The sequence below is a fragment of the Caretta caretta genome, chromosome 2 (assembly GCF_965140235.1).
Source record: "Caretta caretta isolate rCarCar2 chromosome 2, rCarCar1.hap1, whole genome shotgun sequence".
Taxonomy (NCBI): Eukaryota; Metazoa; Chordata; order Testudines; family Cheloniidae; genus Caretta; species Caretta caretta.
In genome coordinates, this window is record NC_134207.1 from 162,537,866 (window position 1) to 162,559,368 (window position 21,503).

The 21,503-nt window shown below is 39.6% G+C and overlaps 1 protein-coding gene across 10 annotated transcripts in view; it reads right to left on the bottom strand.

The window, feature by feature from the left end:
* Window positions 1-21,503, bottom strand: part of FHOD3 (formin homology 2 domain containing 3) — a 611,695-nt gene that overhangs the window by 34,732 nt on the left and 555,460 nt on the right. For all 10 annotated transcript variants that reach the window (XM_075125568.1, XM_075125567.1, XM_075125566.1 and 7 more), the window contains 2 exons: window positions 6,412-6,602; window positions 4,655-4,847 (listed from right to left, as the gene is read on the bottom strand). In XM_075125568.1, coding sequence (XP_074981669.1) covers window positions 4,655-4,847; window positions 6,412-6,602 — 384 coding nt within the window. The remainder of the gene's footprint in view (window positions 1-4,654; window positions 4,848-6,411; window positions 6,603-21,503) is intronic.

The window sequence follows — 21,503 nt, forward strand, 5'->3', positions numbered from 1 at the left end:
ATAAAAGTAATTCCATGCTTGAATAATAAGAATATAGTAGTAGGGATATAGTACCAACCACCTGACCAGGAGGGTAATAGTGACTGTGAAATGCTCAGGGAGATTAGAGAGGCTATAAAAATAAAAAACTCAGTAATAATGGGGGATTTCATCTATCCCCATATTGACTGTGTACGTGTCACCTCAGGACTGAATGTAGAGATAAAGTTTCCAAACACCTTAAATGACTGCTTCTTGGAGCGGTGCATCCTGAAACTCACAAGAGGATAGGCAATACTTGATTTAGTCCTAAGAGGAGGACAGGATCTGGTTCAAGAGGTGAATATAGTTGAACCGCTTGGTAATAGTGACCATAATATAATTAAATTTAACATCCTGGGGGGGAGGAGGGCGGGGAACACACCACAGCAGCCAACCATGATTGCATTTAATTTCAGAAAAAGGAATTACACAAAAATGAGGAAGTTAGTTAAACAAATTAAAAGATACAGTCCCAAAAGCGAAATCCCTGCAAGCTGCATGGAAACTTTTTAAAGACACCATAATAGAGGCTCAACTTAAATGTATACCCCAAATTAAAAAACATAGTAAGAGAACCAAAAAAAAATGCCACTAAGGCTAAACAACAAAGTAAAAGAAACCGTGAGAAGCAAAAAGGCATCCTTTAAAAAGTGGAAGGTAAATCCTAGTGAGGAAAATAGAAAGGCGCATAAACTCTGGCAAATGAAGTGTAAAAATATAATTAGGAAGGCCAAAAAAGAATTTGAAGAACAGCTAGCCAAAGACTCAAAAAGTAATAGCAATTTTTTTTAAAGTACATCAGAAGCAGGAAGCCCGCTAAACAACAGGCGGGGCCACTGGACGATTGAGATGCTAAAGGAGCACTCTAGGATGATAAGGCCACCATGGAGAAACTAAATGAATTCTTTGCATCAGTCTTCACAGCTGAGGACGTGAGGGTGATTGCCAAACCTGAGATATTCTTTTTAAGTGACAAATCTGAGGAACTGGCCTAGATTGAGGTGTCATTAGAGGAGGTTTTAGAACAAATTGATAAAATAAACAGTAAAAAGTCACAAGGACCTGATGGTATTCACCCAAGGGTTCTGAAAGAACTCGAATGTGAAATTGCAGAACTACTAACTGTGGTATGTAATCTATCATTCAAGTCAGCTTCTGTACCGGATGACTAGAGGATAGCTAATATGATACCAATTTTTAAAAAAAGGCTCCAGAGGCAATCCCAGCAATTACAGGCCAGTAAGCCAAACTTCAGTACCAGGCAAACTGGCTGAAACTATAGTAAAGACCAGAATTATCAAACACGTAGATGAACATGATTTGTTGCGGAAGAGTCAACATGGTTTTTCTAAAGGGAAATCATGCCTCACGAATCTGTTAGAATTCTTTGAGAGGGTTAACGAGCATGTGGACAAGGGTGATCCGGTGGATATAGTGTATTTAAGATTTTTAGAAAGCCTTTGATAAGGTCCCTCATCAAAGATTCTTAAGCAAAGTAAACTGTCATGGGATAAGAGGGAAGGTCCTTTCATGGATCAATGACTGGTTAAAAGATAGGAAACAAAGGGTAGAAATAAATGGTCAGTTTTCAGAACAGAGAGCGGTAATTAGTGGTGTCCCTAGGGGTTTGTACTGGGACCAGTCCTATTCAACATATTCATAAATGATCTGGAAAGAGGGGTTAACGGTGAGGTGGCAAAATTTGGAGACGATACAAAACTACTCAAGATAGTTAAGTGCAAAGCAGACTACGAAGAGTTACAAAACTGGGTGACTGGGCAACAAAAGGGCAGATGAAATTCAATGTTTATAAATGCAAAGGAATGCACATTGGAAAACATAATCCCAACTACACATATAAAATGATTGGGTCTAAATAAGTTGTTACCACTCAAGAAAGACATCTTGGAGTCATCATGGATAAAAACTGTCAGCGATGGAGTATCCATCATGACCCTTGGTAAATTGTTCCAATGGTTAATTATGTTCATTGTTAATTTATGCCTTATTTTCCATCTGAATTTGTCTAGATTCAGCTTCCATCCATTGGATTGTGTTGAATCTTTCTCCGCTAGATTGAAGAGCCCATTATTAAATATTTGTTCCCAGTGTAGGGACCTATAGACTCATTTAACAGGGATTTAGAAATTACTAATAAAAATGTGATTCATTTGATAAACATTGTGAGTTGGGATTAATATTTGTTTAGAATGGGTGGTTGTTGCTTTTACAACTCAAGAAATAGATCTACCACTCAAGAAAGAGATCTTGGAGTCACTGTGGATAGTTCTCTGGGGGTATCATAGAGGTCTATAAAATCATGACTGGTGTGGGGAAAGTGAATAAGGAAGTGCTATTTACTCCTTCTCATAACACAAGAACTAAGGGTCACCAAATGAAATTAATAGGCAACAGGTTTAAAACAAACAAAAGGAAGTCTTTTTTCACACAGCACACAGTCAGTCTGTGGAGCTCTTTGCCAGAGGATGTTGTGAATGCCAAGACTATAACAGGGTTCAAAAAGAACTGGATAAGCTCATGGAGGATAGGTTCATCAATGGCTATTAGCCAGGATGGCCAGGGATGGTGTCCGTAGCCTCTGTTTGCCAGAAGCTGGGAATGGGCGACGGGATGGATCACTTGATGATTACCTATTCTGTTCATTCCCTCTGAAGCATGTGGCATTGGCCACCAGTGGAAGACAGGATACTGGACTAGATGGACCTTTGGTCTGACCCAGTATGGCTGTTCTTATGTTCTTAGAGGTTTCACAAGGAGAATTTTAGAGAATGCTCTTCACTCTGTTAGGCTTTCTCAGCTCATAGGATCAGCATATAATTGTGAATTAATGCTAAGCATATATCCTACAATTCAGACAAGGAGGATATTTGTAGCTGGGATACTATTGCTCAGATGATACTCAGTTTCTCCCAAATACAAATACCATCCTGGTCTGATTCTTCTTCTTCTTCCCTGTCCTATAACAAGCCCTTCTGGGGAAGGCCCAATCACTCTCTCTCCTGTTTTCACATCTTCAGGAAATGGCCCATCTCCCTGGCTCAGATGTTCAGTGACTGGCCACTGGCCTGTACCTACATCCTGTTTTACTGTGATACGGTCAGCATGCAGGCCCACTTCCTCTCTCCATCTCCCTGGATATTTCTTCTGGTGAGCAGAATGGCCTCCTTTCCCTTCTCTCACTTCCTGACACAGAAGGACTTGAAGAAGCTCCTTCATTCCTGTTGCTGCCACTTATTCTGGTCCTTTAATACACAAATGCTCCATCGTACACTGGCGTAACAGGAACCCCTCCCCTCTTGCCATTATCTGAACTGGTGAAAAGCACTGATGCTACTTGGAAAATTAAATATTTAATTTGCTAATCCCTTTGGGTAGTGTCACATTTTAACTCCTTCAGAATGTTACAGAGAAATTAAGGTGCAATGCAAATATAAAACTTCAGTTCCCTAATACTAGACCTGAAATTTTGCACGTCTATCTTAAACCCTTTGCAAAGAACCAGAGCCTTTCCTTTACCTGGGACTAGTCCAAAAGGAAAATCTTTTGAGATAATAATGTGGCTCTAAAATTTTCTCCCAGATGAGGCAGATTTCCAAAATTTGAAAGGTTATTGCCAGGAAAGATCTACAAATGATTGTGAGTCAACGACTTAAATACAATCCCAATATGGGTCTGATGCATTTTTTTTCTTTACCTAACTTGTCTGAGCTGTTGGCCATAAAACTGTAATCAGCTTTGGGTTTTTCATGCCAAAGGCAGGATAGGGGTAGCTTCATATGCGATGAACCACTCATGTTTAATCGAAACTCCAGATTTGGATTTTGAGACAGCTGGAAACTTTTATTAAGTACTGGCACTTCTTAAAACTTTATTTGGACTGAGTGAAACTGCATCAATTTAAAAGAAGATAAAAGAAATCAGAGGATCTTTAAAGATGAAGAGAAAGTTCATCTTATTTTTACCAAAGTAGCCTGAACATAGCGAAATTTATCAGGTAACAACTAAAGAGAATCTAAATTAGTAATCTGTAATAAAACCTGAAAGAGGCTGCACTTGACTCTCATGTAATATTTTTTTATCTAATGAAGAAAATAGATACTATACATATAAAACACTATAATATTTAAATTTGCAAGTCAGGACTTTCCCAAATGGGAACCTCACATTACACACCTAAATCCATATATAGGCACCTAAATATGTGGTCAGTAATTTGATGTATGGAATGATTTGGCAGCCTAACTTTAGGGTTGTGTTATTTATATTCTTGGCCATATTTTTCAGTAAGGTGTCCTCAATTCCTACTCTATTCTTTGTTGAAAACAGACATTGTGCATGAATTTGTCCATGCAACACATGGAAGATTTTCTTTATGAACACTTAGTCTTCTTTTGTCCAAATCCGGAAGCTGCTACGAATCCAGAAGCTTTTATAGTCAATGACAAAGAAAAACATAATACTGATTTAACAAAGAACAAAGGGTACATTATTCATAGTGGAGGGAATCCTTAAAGGAAGGTTAGTGAATGAAGCATAACATCTAAAGTATGGCATTCACTAAAAAGAAAGCTTCACAAATACTTGCCACAGTGGATTTGACTTTGCCACTTACATCTGTGATCATTTTCCCCCTGGTCTTGTTTCTTTCCCTGTGGTTGGCGCGTTTCTGCTTCTGCTGCAAAACTCGTTCCCTGGTGGTGCGATACTCTAAAGCAAATTCACTAATAATTTTGCAGAACTTATTGATGTTGACTTCACGGATTGCATAAGGAGGATGACCCATAAATAACAAAAATGCATGGAACCTAAAAACAAAATGAATTAATGACAGCTTTTAAAAATGAAAAAAAAAACATTCAAAAACTTTAGATTTCTAGTAAAATAGATTCCAATTGATCCATTTATTGTCTTCCGAGCTCTCATCTCTTTTTTTTCATGCTGTGGAATTTTCATGGATGCCTTAAACATCACTGGCATGGTTTATAATTAAAAACATAATGCAAATAAATGGCTAGCCTATGATAACTTCATCCCAACCCATTTTCCCATGCTGATATTAGAGATAAGATGTGTATGAAACTCCATTCATTTTATTTTACTAATTTGGCAAGTGAATGAACAATTTCATTGCAGATATTGAAAAAACTATTATGTTTTAATTCCATTTGTTTGTATTAAGCAACTTCAAAGAGGCTGTTAAGATGTTGGGGAAAGTCTAGACAAGAAGAATGAAGATTTACAGGCTAGCAACACAGGAAGAGAAGCATTTGTAGTTCAAAAAGAAAACCATAAAATGTTGTAACATCCAAATACTTACAGTCTGGGGTGCTTTCAGTTCACAACTTTACTGTTGATTCAGTATTACTCACAGCTTTTTGTATTATTTGCAGCTTTGCTGCCGCTTCTGTACCACATTATTCACAATGGACTACTGAATATATAGATCTTTGTGAATCTATTTTTTATCTATTGCGTCTATGCCAATTAAAACACTCATTTCAATGGAAATGAAACATGTGACTGAATAAGGTATCCTGGAGAGGCTTAGAATAGTAGTTACATTAGGTAATTTAAAGTAAAGAAAACACTGTTCAGCTTATTTTCAAATCCAACACAATATATGTGATAAACCCAGTAGGAAACTCATATGTTCCTGCTTTCACTACTACTCAGCTATATTTGGGGTACTACTTATTTAGAAGGTGGAATAGAATTCATGAATGAGAAAACAGATGGGCTGGACTAACATCCCAGAGCTGTACATTCACACATTTGGGCCTGTTTGAACTCTCTTTGGTAATTCTGTGTAAAAATATACATTATTTCCCCATCTGGAAAATGGTAATAATGATACCATTCTCCTTTGTAAAGCAATTTGAGAACTATGGATGAAAAGCACTACATAAGAGATAGGTATTATTAATTATTATTATTAATTATTATTATTGGGCATATTTAAATCATCTGTGTGAGTTTATGAATCTGGAAATATACTAGCAATGGCACTTGCATATATATGAGCATTAGCAGATTGTACAAGATACGTATAGTACTAGCTCCAGATACAGAACTTGTTACTCTGTCTTTACTATGACAAATATATCATTAAAGACACAAGGAAATTGCCTGAGAAGGATTTCAGGATTTCACCACAGTGTGTAGTGATATGTAAGAAAATAATTGTCAGTCGTCGTTTTTCTCAGCAGAAATACAATATTCAGCTGAAGTTAGGAAATATCTGGAACAAATGAACATCTGTTATAAAGACCTCACAACAGATATGTAGGTAAACATACTTCTTGGAACGTGGTTTGAAGCACATTGAAATAAGTAATTGAGGTTGTTCCCATCAGTGCCCTAATGCTGTACCTGTTAATTATTCTTCTGTGAACAATCTTCAGAATTATGATTCTTTCTGCACAGTCTTTAAGGAACTCAGACATTTTTTGCTTCAGCGTTGGTTTCATTTCATGCTTTGCTATAGCCTTAAGGTGATCCCATGATGCTTTGCACCTTTTCTCCATCTGACATAAATTGTCCTGAAGTTGCTCAAAGTCAACCTAAAAACAAGTGAAGACATCAGTCACTTTGATCTCAAACACCATAGCAGTAACCTTGGGTATCTGAACTGTTTCATCTTTATACAATAAGGAGGTGGGGAGGGAGATGTAGCTTCAGTGACACTGCTATATACATTAATACGATATTAACACTTGTCCGTGTCTCTACCCTCAGTGTAAGTATGTGAAAAGTTAGAGAAATTCCGAAACAAAAAGAAATGTAACTATGTGTGGTTGCCATATAGATGTAACATCTAAAGAAAGGATAATATCTTCATTTTCTGCTACATTTGTATAAAATGTTTTAGTAGATTCTCTTCTTTGCAGTCAACTGCACTAGGGACGATCAGAAAATGTGTGCATGCACCAAAGCAGCAAAAGGGTTTTTTCTTCTCTCTTTCTCACTACCATCTTACAGCATTTTAATGTGTCTGCCAATCACTACAGTGTCCAGATGCCAATGTTTCCCCTTGGGTATGTCCCTACCCCATGCATTGTCTTGTTGAAAGACTATATTGTATTCCAAATGGTCAGTTCATGTGCCAGAACTTCAAGTTTTATTCAGAGGAAGTGTTATCTAGTGATCTCAATACAAACTTGCATCTCTTGATACACAGTATGACACTGTTAGCTTATAACACAATCTTTCTAATAGCTTTGAAAGTCTGTGTCAACACAGTTAAAATAAATTATTACATCCTCAGTAACACTTATCAGGAGGGAAGCCAATAAATTCCATAAGAAGGTGAAACAGAGGTTCTCTCTTATTCATCAACCAAAAAAGGTGTTCAAATTGCAGTGGTCTACGCAAGCCATTTTGGATATGTTTATAAAAACAGGGCAGTATGCATGAACTATCCAGCCGCAGTACAGCACATACACAAAGCAAATGGAAACAGTAGAAGTCTCCAACATGGTCTCCTTGACTTCCCAAGGAAGAATAAATTTATTTTCAAACAACAGCTCAAAGTAGAGATGAGCTTAAGCCATAAAATACAGATTTAGACTCAGATTCCAAACATGCCAGAGTTTCTGGATGTTTGGATCTGGTATTTTTGGCCCATATCTTATTGCAAAACAAAAAACAGTTCTGTATAAGGGGTTTCTTCCTGCTCATAGGATCTGAAGAAACTGTAGCTTAGTAAATGTTATTTTCAAAGGTTTCTAACTGAATATATTCCTATGCAGTGCAGCTATTCATTTATTAATTTTAATTGCTTTTGTGGTAAGAAAACTATAGTCCTACAACAGTACATGCAATGTTATAAAAAAACTTAGTAATATAAAATTTATCATATATATAATAGGAAATTAATATCGTTATTAATTGTTCATTGTTGGTAACATGTCCATAACCAAAATTATAATGCTGACCAAGTACATACGTAACAAGACATTTTAAATGACTGAAGGTGATATAAGCACATACAGATAAAAGGTGAAATACTAGCCCCATTGAAATCAATGGGAGTTTTGCCTTTGACTCCAGTGGAGCTGGGATTACATCCAAGGTCTTTATGCCTGAATTGCTCCAAACCACCTCCCAAAGCCATAGCACAATCTCATGAGGCTTAGTGATTTCTGATTTGTATAACTGTTACATATTTCACATGTTCTGCCAGGTTATTTCACAGTTATGTGGGCTGTGCAAATTAATTTTATCTTATAGCTTTTATATTTTACCATTACTGGTTTAAATCCAAAATCAGCCTGAACTGGAATCAGAACTCTTGTGAATTCGCGGAAAGTTCAGGTAAATCCAAACACTGAAACTCAGACACATCTCTGTAAGATGGACCTGAACCAGCGTACTGAAAGCCAGGTCTCTAATTGTGGTCATAATGCTGATTGTAAGTCAGCATGCTGTTTGAAGGGGGTTTAGAAGCTCTCCTTTGCACTCCCCTGATCCTGGTGCTATTCTGTGCATGACTGTTACTCTTGTGCTGTGTTAGAGCAGCCTAAAGGTTTTTATCACCTATGCTAGGTTGCTAGAATCAGAAGGGACTGAAAATAGAGCTTATGATACATTTTCCCCAGTCATGATCCCTTTTCCCTACCATGCTGGCAGCAGAGAGGTCATCTGGCGTAACCGTCCTGATTCAGGCTCTACTCCATACAATTATCTTGCTTACTCTGGGGAAATCCCTCCCTGGTTATGCTGTCACTGTAACTGCAATAATGAAACTGGCCCTGGACTCATACTACCACAAAATTGGAGGAATTTGGGATTGGGATCCAAACCGTCCCACCCCAGCCCGATCTCGAGTGTGGGTGGATCTCACTCTAAGCTTTTTATTTTTTTAATGCATTCTTCACCTTGGTTCAAATTAAAGTTTCTTACAGATGGAATAAAGTTTTCAACTACATACAGTACCTACTGCTGAGAGTCATACTAACTGAGTTTAGCCATAAGAAATGTATATTATTAAAAAGCTCCCTGATATAACCTGGTATTGATTTGATTCATTTTTCCTCTGACTTACAAAGTGATGAATTTTTCCTCTGCACAAGGAAATAAAAACATCCTTTGATCCATTCTGCTATTTAGAAAAGCCCTGCAGGCGAGGCAGCTGTGGGGGGTTATATTTTTGTTAGAGTATCAATGCCTATGTTAAAAAAAAATCCTTTTCCAGGTCAGTATTTTGACTGTTGATGACAAAGATACTGCAGCTCACCAAAGACTGGAAATATAAAATGCACACAGCAGACAAAATACCAGTATCCCCATTAGAAAAAAATGGAGCCCAGAAGACTGTAGGACTCAAAATTTGGGGTCACAAAGAATTTACCAGACGGGGTAGGGAACTCCCCCTATCCCTCCTCTGCATAGTGCAGGAATTTTTATTAGTTTTCATCTTATGTTACAACAGCTTGCATTGAAATCAGTGAGAGTTCTGAGTTACCAGTTCTGTAGAGGTCAAAAGACAGTGTGTTCGGGAAAGGTTCTCTAGTTTCTAGAGAGCAGTTGGCATCTTCCCCTGGGCTGTGGTCCTGCAAAGAACCAATGCAACCACAAAAGGGGTATTGATAGCTGACGAGTGGATGTGGACGAAGGATGTGCTAGAGCCTTCACTACAGTTTGAGGCTACCAGCCTCTGGTAGAACCTCTGAGGGAGCACCGCAGTGAAAATACCACCTGCTCTCCCATGGGGGGCACTGAGCACAGCTGCCTGTGCTGGTGCAGTAAGTGCGAATTACTGAAACTGGAAATCCAAACTCACTAGAGTAACTCGCCTGTATATTCTGAACATGACTGAGGCTAATGTCAGAAGGAGAGTTGCCAAGAGGGTATAACAGATCACTAAGAACTCTAATGTAATATGGGCCACCAACTCTCAGGAACTTGTCTTGAATGAGTGGTCATTTTTAGGGGACAAAAATAATCCATGTATGGAAAATTCTCCACATTTGGAAGAGTAAGAGTTAAAAGTGCTATGAGACATTCATATACATTAGCTTGTATTTTACAAGTACTGTTTCCCCAGCTTACGTTTCTGAAGGTGTTCCCATTATTTCCAATAAAACCCTGGGATAAGTAGTGCTTATACACACAGAATCCAAGGCATCTCCATAGGATATCTGCTATAGACCCTAACCCTTAAGGGGTTAAGTGAAGATCATTTCACACATTATCTGATATAAAGTATCTGCTTTCTTTTAAATGTGTGTCATGGTCCAACAAAATGCTTCCCTAAAGAGCACTGACGAATGAACTTGATTTAAAAAAAAAAACCCAAAACCATTTTGTACTTGCCGATCTGTTGATCAGATTTTTCCTGCCTAAACTCACAGAACAATTCCACCAGACTGGGTAGGCAGGAATAGAAACATCTGAAGTTATTTAGAAAATTTGGACTGTTCTAGAAAATGAGGTCAAATGAATGTGAGAGTCTACAGTATTAAAGCACCCACTGTACAGCATTCAAACCACTGGTGTGGGCTTTTTTTCAAGTAGCAAAAGTATTAGGAAGCTGCTTTCTCATGGGGCATGGCCTGGAGTGACGCAAACACTGTCACCCTCACTTAGGGTGACCAGATAGCAAGTGTGAAAATCAGGACAGAGAAGGGGGGTAATAGGCACCTATATAAGACAAAGCCTCAAATACTGGGACTGTCCCTGTAAAATCGGGACATGTGGTCACCCTACCCTCACTGTCCCTTCTTACCTGGATCTGTCCCTTGTTCTGGTCTCTTATCCTACCTACCTCCTTTCTTTTTTTACTGTCCACGTTTTGTTTTCATGGTTTCTCTGCTGCTCCCATTTCTCTCAGTTTCTGTCCCCTCTCCTCCCCGATACACACTAAGGGCTCAGTTTTGCCTTACAGGCACTGCCGCAGAGAAGGACAATTTCTCCCTCCATGCAGGACAAGTTGGTTACGGCTCACCTCTTCAGGTCATGTGGCCTGCTCCCCACTGCATGCACAGCCAACTCCACTGGCTGCTGTAAAGGGAGAACAGAATGCTGGCCATACTTTCTCCCTGGCAGCTTTATCATCTTCTTTCTCCATACCCCATCCTTTCTCAACCAACACAACAACACTTAGACTCACACATTCACACCAGGTAGTACTGAACAGCGTGAACCTTTCTCCTCCAGTGAGGGAGCACTAACCAATGTGCTGAGTTGCTGTGACCATCAACTCCATTTAGGCCAACGATCAGTAACATCAGAAAGTGAATGAGGTGCACACAGCGTGCATGCTAACAGAATAGGCCTCTCTACCACTCTCTTCCTGCACGCCCATGCTCATTACTACTTTCCAAATGCATGGATGATGTAAGGACCATCTAATTCCCTTCATCATCTGTAAAACAAGGTTTCCAGTAAAAGTTTAAATTCTGAAGGATGGCAGTGAAGTTTGGATACTTCAGTAATCATTGGCAACATCCAGCTCTATATCACAGATGAGGAACAAAAGAGTCAAGCAACTAGCCTGAGGGCACAACATGATTAAGCCCAAGATCCACTAAGCACTTTGTATGTTACTCTGACCTGCCCCCTACTGTGCATACTAATCTTTATCTATACAGAATGGAATTTCCTTAAATAGTGTACTGTATGCAGTGTTGTTGTAGCCAGGTCGGTCCCAGGACATTAGAGACACAAGGTGGGTGAGGTAATATCTTTTAAGGAACTACTGTCAGTGAGAGACACAAAAGAGACCAACAGAAGTTGATTCAATAAAAATTATTACCTCACCCACCCTATTTTAAATAGTGATATTTATACATTATACATTTTGTCAAAAATAACTACATGATACTTTTTCAGCTAGAAATGTACAATTCCTTTTTCACTCCTTAATGCCATCTTTAAGAAACTTGCTATCACTCTGTGGACTCTTGTAACGCGCAAGGAAGGTTAATGGGAGGTACAGCTCACTGGAGCACAACTTTCCTTATTTATAAACAGCAGATTCAATTGAAAACAGGGATCCAAAGGCATTCAAATGGTTCAGAGCTTTACTTATCTTCATTGAGAACTCTAATAAACCATTGACATAAGAAAGTTGTCTTGTAACTTTACTGACATTATGTTGGCTTATTCGTCAATAGACTAGATTCTCTGGTGCTCTTTACCTTGTATAGTTATTTATATGAGTAATAACTGTGAACTACTAAATCAGAAAATTAACAATTTGCATCTTTTTTACCCTTATATAACTGACTATACAAGGTGAAGCCCAACTGAGCAACTGACCAAAGGTTTGTACAGTGCTTTGGAGATGCAAAACTACACATGTGCTCAGCAATATTATTATATTTGATGCATTCTTACTCCATTTTGCGGTTAGTATTTTCTTGGTGTCGAGTGTTATCAAATAATCAAATTACACCTCAAGGAGGTGTAAGATGAGAAAGGTGCATAATGTAATTTGGGGTCAGAATTAACAAGATTAAAAAGGGTATTGAGATAGGGAGAGTTATAAATGAGGATTGTTTACATTACAAGTACAGTACACATATCACAACGTATAAAATACCGTATCTCTTTCCTGTCAGCTATTCAGTTCATACTGTGTTCCCAAGGGATGCAGGGCAGAGTGAGGTCCCTACTCCACATTTATATGTCATCTTATTGCCAACATTTTATTAAAAAAATGAAGTTACACAATGGTAGAGAGAGATGATTCATTTTCTTATTGTTGAAAGGAAACAGGAACAGTACCTGCTTCCAGCTGGAAGACAGCACTGTGACTAACAGGGCATTTAGGTGGATTTCACATAAAATTGTGGTTCCACGAGACTATGGAAAAGGTAGTCCCGAGAGAACTCTCTGTTGTAAGAGTGTTTTATAATTATGATGCATTGTATAAAGAAAAGAGAAAGATGGTCATTTCAAATTATCATTACAGCTTCAAGATACCCCCTTTTGCACTGTGTGCTACACATATCAATCAACTCTAGTCTTCTATTCCAATTAAACCATTTTCTGGGTCAAGTTCAACCCTGCCATAATGTGCACAACTCCTCAGACATTAAAGATATTGCACCTGCTTATGCTTGGAGTGAATTTGTTCCCCTGCAGTTACCTGGATATTTTGAACAGGGCTAAAAACCCCAACTCCAGGCCTGAGGTAAAAATAAAATGGAAGGAAGCTGACAAAATAAGCTCAAATTGAGTAGTGGCATGGAAGTTTCCTGAACGTGCCTGAAAAACTCAGACTGAGAATTAACTAATTTATTACCAAGATCACTGGAAGGTATTCTGAGTCTTTTTTGAAGGTTCTGCATAACTTCTGTTATATATTCTCAATATTCCTTACAGCTTTCTGTTATATTATAATTATCATTTGCTGACTCATCCTAGCTCTTTAAACTTTGTTATTATACTGGTGGATAGATCAGCTCTAGACATTTTCGAAACAGGAACTGACTCTCTCCCCATCTTTGCCTCTCCCCACCTAATGCTATTGACGACAGAACCAACACATTCACAAGACATGTTTCATTCTAATTTCATAACTGAAATGATAATTAGATACACACACAGACATATAAAGTCAGCTTTTCTCCCTTCAAAGATAGGGTATTTTCTACTGCAGACCACAGGCCAGTTTGAGTTCTTTGTAATTTAGGTCAGACAGATCATTTCCACATTATTACAGGGATGAGTTTTGATGTGGAACATGACATTCTCTTCTTCCTGCCCTTGTTCAGGGCCAAGGGAAGTTCTGAGCATTGAAAGAGTAACAAATGAGCCCAGAGTTCTTTCAAAGAGCAGTCAGATTAGGGTTTCTTAAACAATATTTGTTATATTAGAGAAGCATATATCATTGCAGCACACTGGTGGGCACCTTGTGTTTTGGTATACGTTATCTAAACATTTACAAACACCATTGTGAAGATGCTATTCCATAAAATCTACCCACTCTCTTTTAAATCTTGTATTTTAGGAGTTAACATATAATTCGTCACAGGTTTCAATGTATTTAATTAGGAGTAGGCAGAAAAATAAGAGAAGATGCAGTTATTGCACTCCATTTGCTAAGAATACAGGTACAGGAAACCATCTGGTAGATTTGCTAAGTGCTTTTGCCTACAAATGCTGGCTTATTAGTAACGTAAACAAAATTCTTATATAAAAACTGGGGAGAAAGGCAAGTAGGTCAGTATTAATAATAGAAGTTTCTTTGAAAAATAATAGTTTTTTTTTTAAAGAGGTGGAGTGTCGCAGGGCTGGGATTCTTTGTTAATGAACTTCACCACCCAAGATGCAGGACTATGTACATAAATGCGGCTAACAAATGTAGGGTACAGACTATGCCTGATGAAAAAGGTGGGGGAGACTCTTGTGCCACAACCACTAAGGAGAGATTTGAATTATGGTTAGTGTTTGAACTAAAGATAGCAGAAAAATAAAAGGACAGATCAGAAGTATACCACCACTTTCAGAGACACAATCTGGTGAAACTCAAACTATGAGAAGATTTCCAACGGCATGAAGGGCGGTCAGGTGAAAATCTCTCATTGAAAAGCAGTGGAAGTTGGATGCCTTGGAAACCTGCCTCCTAGTTTTTTTCTGAATAAACAGCATCTTCAGTCGGTATGACTCTAATGTTGATTAGGATATGATTGGACACAAACCGTAAGCAGAATGTGTGTGGCAGTGAAGGGATCTAGCATATTAGTGCTAGATAGTGCTCCATAAAAGCTTAAATTAAACAGAAAGTTACCAGAGAATTTTATATCCCATAATCCAGGTTTAGAAAATTACATCCCTTGAGTTTCAGAGTAATTAGTGAAGAAGGAATGTGCTTAGACCTAGCAGACATAATGAAAGGGGGTCTTTCACATTCTTTCACATATGTCGTTGGCTGGAATCTGGTCCAGGATGGTAGTGAACAAAAGTAATTTCTTTCTAAAGGCGCTTCAGTGGCCGACATGAGATGAGCTGCTGGTCTCAGTCCAAGTTTTAGTGGACAGGTGAGGTCTGTATTTTGCTACCCATGCTTATAAATGATTATTAATAGTAATAATACACACCATGATGTGCATATCTGTCACTCCACTATAATGTAATTCCTTGACATATTAGTTCAATTTCTGCTCCGATGTGCCCATATACAACTTATTTCAATAAGAGTCATATGAGGGCATCAAAGGGCAGCATTTAGCTCACCTCCATTCTTGTGGCCACAAAGTTAGTGTCCATCCTATCCACATATTTTTAATAAAAGGTCAGAAACAGTCTCCCTGCAAAAATAATTATAAAAAATATGACAACAGAATCGAGTAACTGATTAATACATGAATGGATTGCATGAACTTAGTGGTCATATCACCCATTATTCCCATTTCTTTACTTATCCACTGCACAGCACCATTGTATCTGAGCACCTTACAAATTCTAAAATAAATACACCGAACAATCTCTTCACAAATCCTACACAAAAACCTCCATGATCAGAGACGGCAAGGAACACGATCAGTGGATGACAACCTAACTCTAGGTGGCTTGAATGGATACTATGGCACGGCTAATAATAAGGGCGCTCATCTGACTTGCACTGTTAGTGAATCAAAACAATACTGCCAGGTACTTACTTTTTCCAGACAAAACACCTAAATCGCTCTCTCTCAGACACATACACACACACACAAACACACACTTCCAGCTGTGGAAACCATCTGGGATATTGCAGCTAATTCTTCAACATTGCTCCAACTAACCTGTTTCACCAGTTGGAGCAGCTGTCAATGTTCTTGCACCTGACACCGTATTTGGTAGAAAATGTATGGATTTCTTGTCTTAAAATACATATACAAAATATATTTTAACTGTAAAGGACATTATACACAAATACCCCCTTGTGCACAGAGACAAGAACAGATATCACTGAGTCCAAGTTTGAAGCACCATTTGATCTTCCCTTCCCATCCCTACCACCACCACCCTGGCTAGGGGTAATATTTCTCTCTGCTTTCAGTCAGATTAAACAGGAGCCATAACATAGCAGAAAAGCACTTGTGTTTCACCCACTCCTTCTCCCCATAAATCCAAGCGGAGTCCTTTGGCTCACTCTGCTCTAGTTGCAGCCTTCCTGTCCCCCCTGCATCTGTGTCAGTACAATCAGCAGATCTTTCCTGAAAGTAATTGCTACTCCCTTGTTTGTGTTGCTCCCATTTCCTCATGCTTACTCTTCAAAATCACCTGCTTTTCCACTGTCTAATATCCGCAAGTAATTTGAGAGTCTTGCTGGAAGAATCAAACATAGCCTGCTGGGAGTGTGGCATTTTATAAATAAGTGATTCAGAGGGAGAATAGGACAATTATAAGTTAGCTGTGGAGCTGGCTTTAGATCTTCAGATGCATGGAGATGATTAGATAAGGGAATTTTTACAAGGATTTTTTTCACTAACATCGACTGACTCCAAAGAAAAGATACCAATGCAAACCCGGCCTCATCTTGTTACACTGAGAGGAACAGCATTGACAGAGGCACAGAAATCTGGAGGCCTGAAACCCTGCCTTTGTGTTGGGTATATCAGTACTAGGGCAGTACCAGCTGCAAACAAACAGCTTTTTTAAAAGGAAGAACAAAAGATATGTTTGTAAAGCCTATTTACATAGGTCTTTTCTGAGGGAATGGTTCTGAAGGGTTGGGGGGATTTATGTCTGGTGAGTTATATTACGAGTAGTTTGTATTTAATTGAGTTATTTATGTGATGATATTACTATAGCTTTGTATACAAAATTCCAATAGGTCAAAATGTCAATGGTCCCTGCTCTACACAATTTTGTATGGTAATAATATGGCATTGTATTGTTTGAGACTTCTGTAGTGAGTTTCCACTCACCCAGGTGTGTTCTCATCACTATTGTGGATAACTGTGACTTTGTTTGGTCTTTTGGAGATGAGCCACAGGCTTCACAAGGGATTTTACTGCCTTGTTTCATGTCTTTTCAACCCTTTTCAGATGTGCCAGGCTGTTTTATTTTAAAAAAAATAACAGTTAGGGAATTCTCACATTGATGTTCATCCCAAGGGAAGGGGCATCTCTGTTTTTCTACATGATGGAAATTGTTTAGCCTTTTGTGGCTTGGGTCTCCTTGAAGTTTTAGAAAGATGCTTATAGATGAACTGGAGCCCAAAGTGCAGTGTAATCATCAGTGAAATAATGATTCTTCATTTATGCCAGTTTTCCTAAACCAGATTTCACATACTGTCTCTGACCATTCCATTGAAGAGGGCAGGATGGAAGGTTTCCATGTCCTAACACTTTGATTTGTGGCAAAGATGAAGGGGGACTAGAGCTTAATTCAGTAATCCATCACTGGTACAATATGTGCAGGAATATCCCAAAGAGGAAGACCTTGGGCATTATAGGGAGGATTAAAGCCATAATTTCCCTTACTGTGATTTTGTTTGACCTTTTAGAATATCATCTGCTTTGGGCAGGGCCACTCAGAGTAGCAAACCACAGACTGAAATGCTGGGTGCAGTTTTGTATGGCTTTGGATCTAGAAACTCTCAGAAACTGCAAATGTAGATTGGGATTTCTTCCACTTCCTGAAACTGCAGGATACAGACTTCTTTTCAGAGCCCACAGATAAAAGTCTATGATAGATTTTGGAGGATAAGTTCTTCTTATATGTTCAACAGTAGTTTTCATCCTTTTAGTAATTAACTGAGTCACAATTTAAAGTGTGCTTTAACCTCTAAACACAAAAAAGAAGCAAGGGAAACAAGAAGTCAACCAGTACAGCCAACTGGCGAGGCATAAGAAAGTTATCTGAGCCAAAAAGAGATCCTTTAGAAAATGGAAATCTAATCCTAGTGAAACCATAAACTGTGACAGTCAATATGTAAGAAGAAAACTAGAAGACCTATGATGAAATCTACAGAGTAAGTAACTAAAGGTGTAAAAATAAATATCCGGACCCTCACTAGAATGCAGGATTTGGGATCCATGCATGGTTCTGCATTAACGCGCGGACTGTGTTATAGCGGGGACTGTGTTAAAATGAATTCCAATCAAAGTAATTACATTTGGGATCCATGGCTGCTACTGTGTTATATGTGAATTCACGCTATATAGACATGCGTTTTAGCGAGGGTCCGGTGTACCAAGAAAGTTTTTAAGTATATTAGAGGCAGGAAGCCTGTTGGAGAATCTGTGAGTCTGCTGGATCACCAAGGATTAAAGGGAGAAATTAAGGAAGACAAGGACATTGTTGAGAAACTAAGTAATTTCCCTGCATCAGTCTTCACCCCAGGGGATGTTAGGGAAATACCTACCCCAGGCCTTCTCTCTTCTGGTAATGAAGATGAGGTATTACCAGAGACTGAGGTGTCCGAAGAAAAGGCATTGGAACAAATTGATACGTTAAAAAGGAACAAATCACTAGGCCCAGATGGTGCACACGTAAAGTTCTGAAGACACTTAAGAATGAGATGATTAAGCTGCTAGCAAAACTAGGCAATCTCTCGTTAAAATCAGCTACTATATTGGAGGACTAGAAGGTAGCAAATGTCCCATATTTTTAAAAAAGGTGTGAGGGCTGAGCCAGGAAATTATAGAGCAACAAGCCTTACTTCTATACTTGGTAAACTGGTTGAAATGATGTTAAAAACATAATTATAAAACATTTAGATGATTATGATATGATAGACTCTAAACAGCACAGTTTCTGCAAAAGAAAACCGTGTCTCACAAATCTATTCAAAGGCTTTCAATGTGCCAATAAAATAGTGGACACATGAGAACAAATAAACAAAATTAATTTAGACTTTCAAAAGGTCTCTGAGAAAGTCCCTCACAGGAAGCTAGTCACAAAACTAAGAAGTCATGTGACGTGAGGCAAAGTACTGTCACGGATCAGAAACTAGCCAAGAGGGAGAAAACAAAGCAGAGGAATAAACAGTCACTTTTCATCATGGCACAACATTAACAGCACAATATCACAAGGCTCTGTACTAGAACTTTTGTTGCTTAATATCTTGATTAATATATGGAAAAGAGGGTGAGCACTGAGAGGGGAAAATCTGCCGGTAACAGAAATTTATTTCGATTAGTCAGGGCTTCAGAAGATTTTAAGAAACTTGAGAGATCTAATCAAGCTAAGTAAATAGGTAACATTGTGGCAGATAAAATTCAGTGTTGATGCATACAAAGTAATGCACAGAACAGTGAATAATCTGAACTGCCCAGACACCTTGCTGAGTTCTAAATTAACTGTGTCCACTCAGGAAAATACCTGGCCATCATTATGGACAGCTCCATAAAGACTACAGTAAAATGTGCAGCAGCACTTAAAAAAACAAACAAAATGTCAGGATGCTTAATGAAAGGGATGGAAAGTAATATGGAATATATTATAATGCCATTAGATAAATCCTCACCTGGAATACTGTTTTAAGTTTCTTTCATCCCATGTCAAAAAAAGTATATAGAGAGGCTTCAAAGACAGATGTGAAAATAATTAGAGTATGGAAAAATGAAGAAGAAAGATTGAAGAAATTAGGGTTGTTAAGTCAGTCAGTCAATATGTCGCAAGAATGAAACAGAAAGTTGGCAAATTCAAAACTGATAATAGGAAATACTTTCTACTCGATGCACAATAAGACTTTGGAACTCATTGTTAAAAGATATCACTGAGACCAAGAACATAGCAGGATGCAAAAGAAGACTGAACATTTATATGCACAAGAAAAATATCTAGGGTTCTAATAGTAAGTATTTTTTAAAAAGCAAAGCAAGAGTTTTGGAAGGTATATAATATCTCCTGTTTGAGGAAATAAGCCAACCTCCAGTTATTGGGGATTATTAGGAAAAAGACCGTTACCTTTTCCGTAACTGGCGTTCTTCGAGATGTGTGGCTCATATCTATTCCACAATAGGTGTGTGCGCTTGCCACGTGCACCGGTGCCAGAAGTTTTTCCCCTAGTAGTACCCGTAAGGGGAGCACCACTGTGACCCCTGGCATGGTGCCTCCATGGCACGGTATAAGGGGAGCTGCATGCTCCCCCTACCCTCAGTTCCTTCTTGCCAGACAACTCCGACAAAGGGGAAGGAGGGCGGGATGTGGAATAGACATGAACAACACATCTCAAAGAACACCACTTACGGAAAAGGTAACTGTCTTTTCTTCTTCGAGTGATTGCTCATGTGTATTCCATAATAGGTAATTCCAAGCTATATCTGTTGGAGGTGGGTAGGAGTTCACAGATTCCTGGGACGTAGTACAGCCCTTCCGAACCCGGCGCCATCCCTAGTTTGGGAGATGATCACATAGTGCGAGGTAAACGTGTGAACTGAACACCAAGTAGCGGCCCTACAAATGTCCTGGATAGGGACGTAGGCCACAAAGCCAGCGACAAGGCCTGGGCCCGAGTCAAGTGTGCCTTCACAATCGGTGGTGGGGGAACACCCGCCAGATCATAACAGGTGCGAATGCACAAGGTGATCAATGGGAGAAGCACTGATTGGAAATCGACTGACCCCTCATGCGCTCAGCCGAGGCAATGAATGGTTGAGAGGACTTCCTGAACAGCTTAGTCCGTTCTAGGTAGAAGGCCAGCGGCCTATGCACATCGAGCATGTGAAGCGGCGTTCCTCATTGGACGCGTGAGGCTTAGGGCAGAGGACAGGCAGGAAAATGTCCTGGCCCATGTGATAGGCGGAGACCACCTTAGCGAGGAATGCGGGGTGTGGGCGGAGCTGAACCTTATCCTTATGGAAAACTGTGTACGGGGGTTCGGAGGTCAAAGCCCTGAGCTCTGAGACCCGCCTGGCCGACGTGATAGCAACCAGGAAGGCCACCTTCCACGAGAGGTGAGACCAAGAGCACGTGGCCAGAGGTTCCAACGGGGGCCCCGTGAGACGGGATAGCACCAAGTTCAGGTCCCACTGTGGAACAGGAGGCCTAGCATATGGAAAAAGATGGTCCTACCCCTTAAGGAACCGCCCAGTCATAGCATGTGAGAACACCGTGTGCCCCTGCACCAGCGGATGGAAGGCCGATATGCATCTTGACCAATGCCAGATGCATCTTGACCAATGAGGGCGCCAGGCCCTGGGCTCCAAGATGAAGGAGGTAGTCCAGGATAAGCTGGATAGGGCGGCCACTGGGGAAACACCCTGCTCGGCAGCCCATCTACAGAACCTGGACCACTTTGCCCAGTAGGCGCGGCATGTGGAGGGCAGCCTGGTTTCTGGGGGATGCGTTGGACCCCCTCTGAACACGTCTGCTGCTCCCCACCTAGTCATCGAGCAGTCACGCCGTGAGGTGGAGAGCCGCTAGGTTGGGATGGAAGAGATGGCCCTGGTCCTGGGAGAGCAGGTCTGGACGGAGCGGCAGCGGCGGGGCCACCACCAGGCCCATGAGGGTCCCGTACCAATGCTGTTGGGGCCATGCCAGGGCAATTAAGAGGACCTGTGCCTTGTCCATTTTTA